This window comes from Lontra canadensis, unplaced genomic scaffold (assembly GCF_010015895.1).
Source record: "Lontra canadensis isolate GAN:19392208 unplaced genomic scaffold, GSC_riverotter_1.0 scaffold7, whole genome shotgun sequence".
Taxonomy (NCBI): domain Eukaryota; kingdom Metazoa; phylum Chordata; class Mammalia; order Carnivora; family Mustelidae; genus Lontra; species Lontra canadensis.
This window is the reverse complement of record NW_022631001.1, coordinates 28,990,428-28,993,668: the sequence shown is the minus strand read 5'-3', so window position 1 is coordinate 28,993,668 and position 3,241 is coordinate 28,990,428. Positions and strand designations below refer to the sequence as shown.

The 3,241-nt window shown below is 40.5% G+C and overlaps 1 protein-coding gene across 1 annotated transcript; it reads right to left on the bottom strand.

Annotated features, from left to right (window-relative positions):
• Positions 1-667: 667 nt before the first annotated feature.
• On the bottom strand, positions 668-1,657 carry LOC116864899 (putative olfactory receptor 52P1). Its single transcript, XM_032852712.1, has one exon. It carries the CDS (start codon positions 1,655-1,657, stop codon positions 668-670), a length of 990 nt encoding a protein of 329 aa, XP_032708603.1.
• Positions 1,658-3,241: the final 1,584 nt, after the last annotated feature.

The window sequence follows — 3,241 nt, the reverse complement described above, 5'->3', positions numbered from 1 at the left end:
GCTTTTCCGGGAATAATATCCAGGTTAGCTGGAATTAAGTTCATTCCCTAGAGTGTAGCGACAAGAATGTATCTATGGGATGAATATTCCAAATTTAGAAATGAAGGGCTATTCCTGACCTATCCTATACTCTTATTTGTAGATGTCTTATTATTTTGTACCAGAGGATTCTAGGTTTCAAACCCTAGCTCTCCCATTTGCTAATATTGGTGGGTATTGGTGGGTATTGGTGAGTCCTTCTCCTTTTTTGGTTTTAAGTGCTAATTGAGAAAATACAACCTTTATCCAAAAGCATGTAAGTACCTGGCAGGTCCACTTTCTTTATCTTGTGGCTCTATGTCTTATCTCCTGATCCTTGCAGATGGTAACACAACAGCTATATTGTGAAGTATGAGTTTAGACATCCATACCTGTTGGATTAGGAGAGTGTCAGAGAGTGAGGGAAGTTCCTATGACTAGGCAGAGTCTCTTCTAACCTATACTTCATGGGATGGAAGTTAAGGATGTTTAACTAATTTGACCTCCTCTGTGATTTATTATTCCTGGAAATAGTCTAGGAGGTACTGTGGAGGACATTAGTGCAAGACTAAAACCTCTTTCCAGTCTTGAATACTGAGGATTATTTAATCTTGAAAATCTTTTTTGGACTAAGTCCTGTACCTCTTGATCACCCAGATACCTTGACCCCAGTTCCCTGCCCTCTTTGAAACACTCTCACAACCCTTTCCCGAATTTCTTTGGTCTTAACTCCATATACCATAGGATTAAGAGCAGGTGGAAAGAGCAGATAAACATTGGCCAAAAGAATGTGAATATGGAGTGGAACATGGTGGCCAAAACGATGGGTAAAAAAAGAGAAGAGGGCTGGTGTATAAGAGATTAGGATGACACAAACATGAGAACCACAGGTCCCCAGGGCCTTGGACCGAGCTTCACGGGATGAAAGATGAAGAACAGCTCGTGCAATAAAGACATAGGAAAGACCAATGCAAAATAAGTCAACCCCAATGACCAACAGTGCTGCTGTCAGCCCATACACACGGTTAGGCCTGGTGTCTCCACATGCTAGCTTCACAACAGCCATGTGCTCACAGTATGTGTGGGGGATCACATGGCTTTGGCAGAAGCTCAAACGCCCAATGAGGAAGGGACATGGAAGCATGAGCATGGAGCCCCGCACCATAGCTACCACTCCAATTCGGGCAATGATGGTGTCAGTTAGGATAGTAGCATAGCGAAGTGGGTGACAAATGGCCACATAGCGATCAAAGGCCATGGCGAGCAGCACAGTAGTCTCCATCATGCAGAAGGCATGAATGAAGAACATCTGTGCCAGGCAGGCAGAGGCAGAGATGTGTCCGGATCCACACCAGAGGATGGCCAGGAGCTTGGGAACTGTGGAGAAGGAGGCAGCCAAGTCAATGGTTGAGAGCATGCATAAGAACAAGTACACAGGCTTGTGCAATGCTGGTTCAGTGGCAACAACAATCAGGATGGTGATGTTGCCCACAATTGTGGCTGTGCCCAGGCAGCACACTGGGAGTGAGAGCCACAAGTGAAATTGTTCCAGACCTGGGATGCCCAGGAGGAAGAAAACAGAAGGGTCTGGATTAGTATGATTAGGAGACTCCATGGGCTGGACAAAGGCTCTGGGCATCTTCTCTGGTCAGAAACCCCCACACAGTATCCCACTACCTGAAGAGACAACACAGAACAGAGACGTGAATGAGCCTTGAATGACACTTACTAGATATAAGTATTAGGCAAATGTTATCAACTGTAAATTAGGATAATAAAAGTAAAGTCCTTTAGAGTTAAGAGAATTATATTGGTTAATATTTGTACAGACCTTTGAATTGTACTTTATACATAATACTTGTTAAATAAAATACATTAATGTGAAAAAAAAGATTCAAACAGGCATTTAAAGAAATCAAAACTGTCTTCTAGCTAAAGTCTATTGTTGTCAAAGAAAGGTATGAACTTAATCCATTCTTCCCAGGAATATAACACACACACACACACACACACACACACTCACACACACACACACTCAGTCACTCATACTCTTCTGAAGTACAGGAAAAGATATGGTGGGACTGTTAGTCCAAAACACAATCTGCCCACACAGTTTACTGGGTGGAGTTGGATATTTTTCTTGTTTTTCAAACTAGAATGGATTCTGGTTTGGGACCCAGTACTTGGAAATTGTTTCTGATATTATTATCATGGCTGTTTCTATGCCTTCCACTAACCAAGAGAAGTTTTCACATATTCCTGATCAATCTACACTTGCAATTCTGTAAAATAATCCATCCACCTTCACACGTCTAGTTTCCACCTCCCAAGATGCTCAAGTTAACCCTTTTTGGGCTTCATCCTATTTCTGAAACAGAAACTTCCAGCTTTTTACAGTTCACTCTTGGGTTAACCCTTCATTCACATTCTAACGGTAGTTCTTGGTGATTTCAAAGAAAGGATGTAGCCAAATCCTCAATTTCACTCTTCCACCAATCACAAGAAGTGATTTTGTAACTACTTTGACTCACGCCTAGATGGCGATGTCTCATCTTTTGTTGAAAATCTTTTACTACTCTTTCTCCCACATTTCCCATACCTCCCCTCCCTAAGAGGACACAGCCTATTGTGGGAGTACTTAAGTTGGAGGAACCATGCAGAACATTTGAAATCATGATGGTAACGAGATAAAAACAAAAATCTAGTCATTAAGATAAAAGCTGAGAAAGCACTTTAACTAGAAGTTTTCAAAACAGGAATAAGAACTTTACTGCCCAGAAATTTGTTCTATATATTCAACCACAAATATTTAATGTGAGCCTCCTCTTTAATGATCCCTATTCTAGAAACTGGATAACCAGTACTGGAATAATCAATACCAAAAAAGCCACTGATTCTAGGATATTTGAGGAGTTAGAAAATAGTTATCACACAGGAATTGAGTCCTTGTTACAAGTCTTTCTTGCTCCTGTTGTGTATATGTCAGAAGAGAATAGAAGTAAACTCTCCTGTTCCTTAATGGACCAGATACTATGTGTGCATAGTTACTGGAGAAAAAAATCAGGGAAGTTTCATCTTCCACACAGAAGATCCTTCATTACCATTTAGCTAGGTTTAAGAGAAAAAAAAAAAAAAAAGAAAAAGAGAAAGAAAGAAAGAAAAAGAAACCACCAGATAGACCAAATCTGTTAGTAAACAAAATCAACTATTTGTTTTCAGAAAT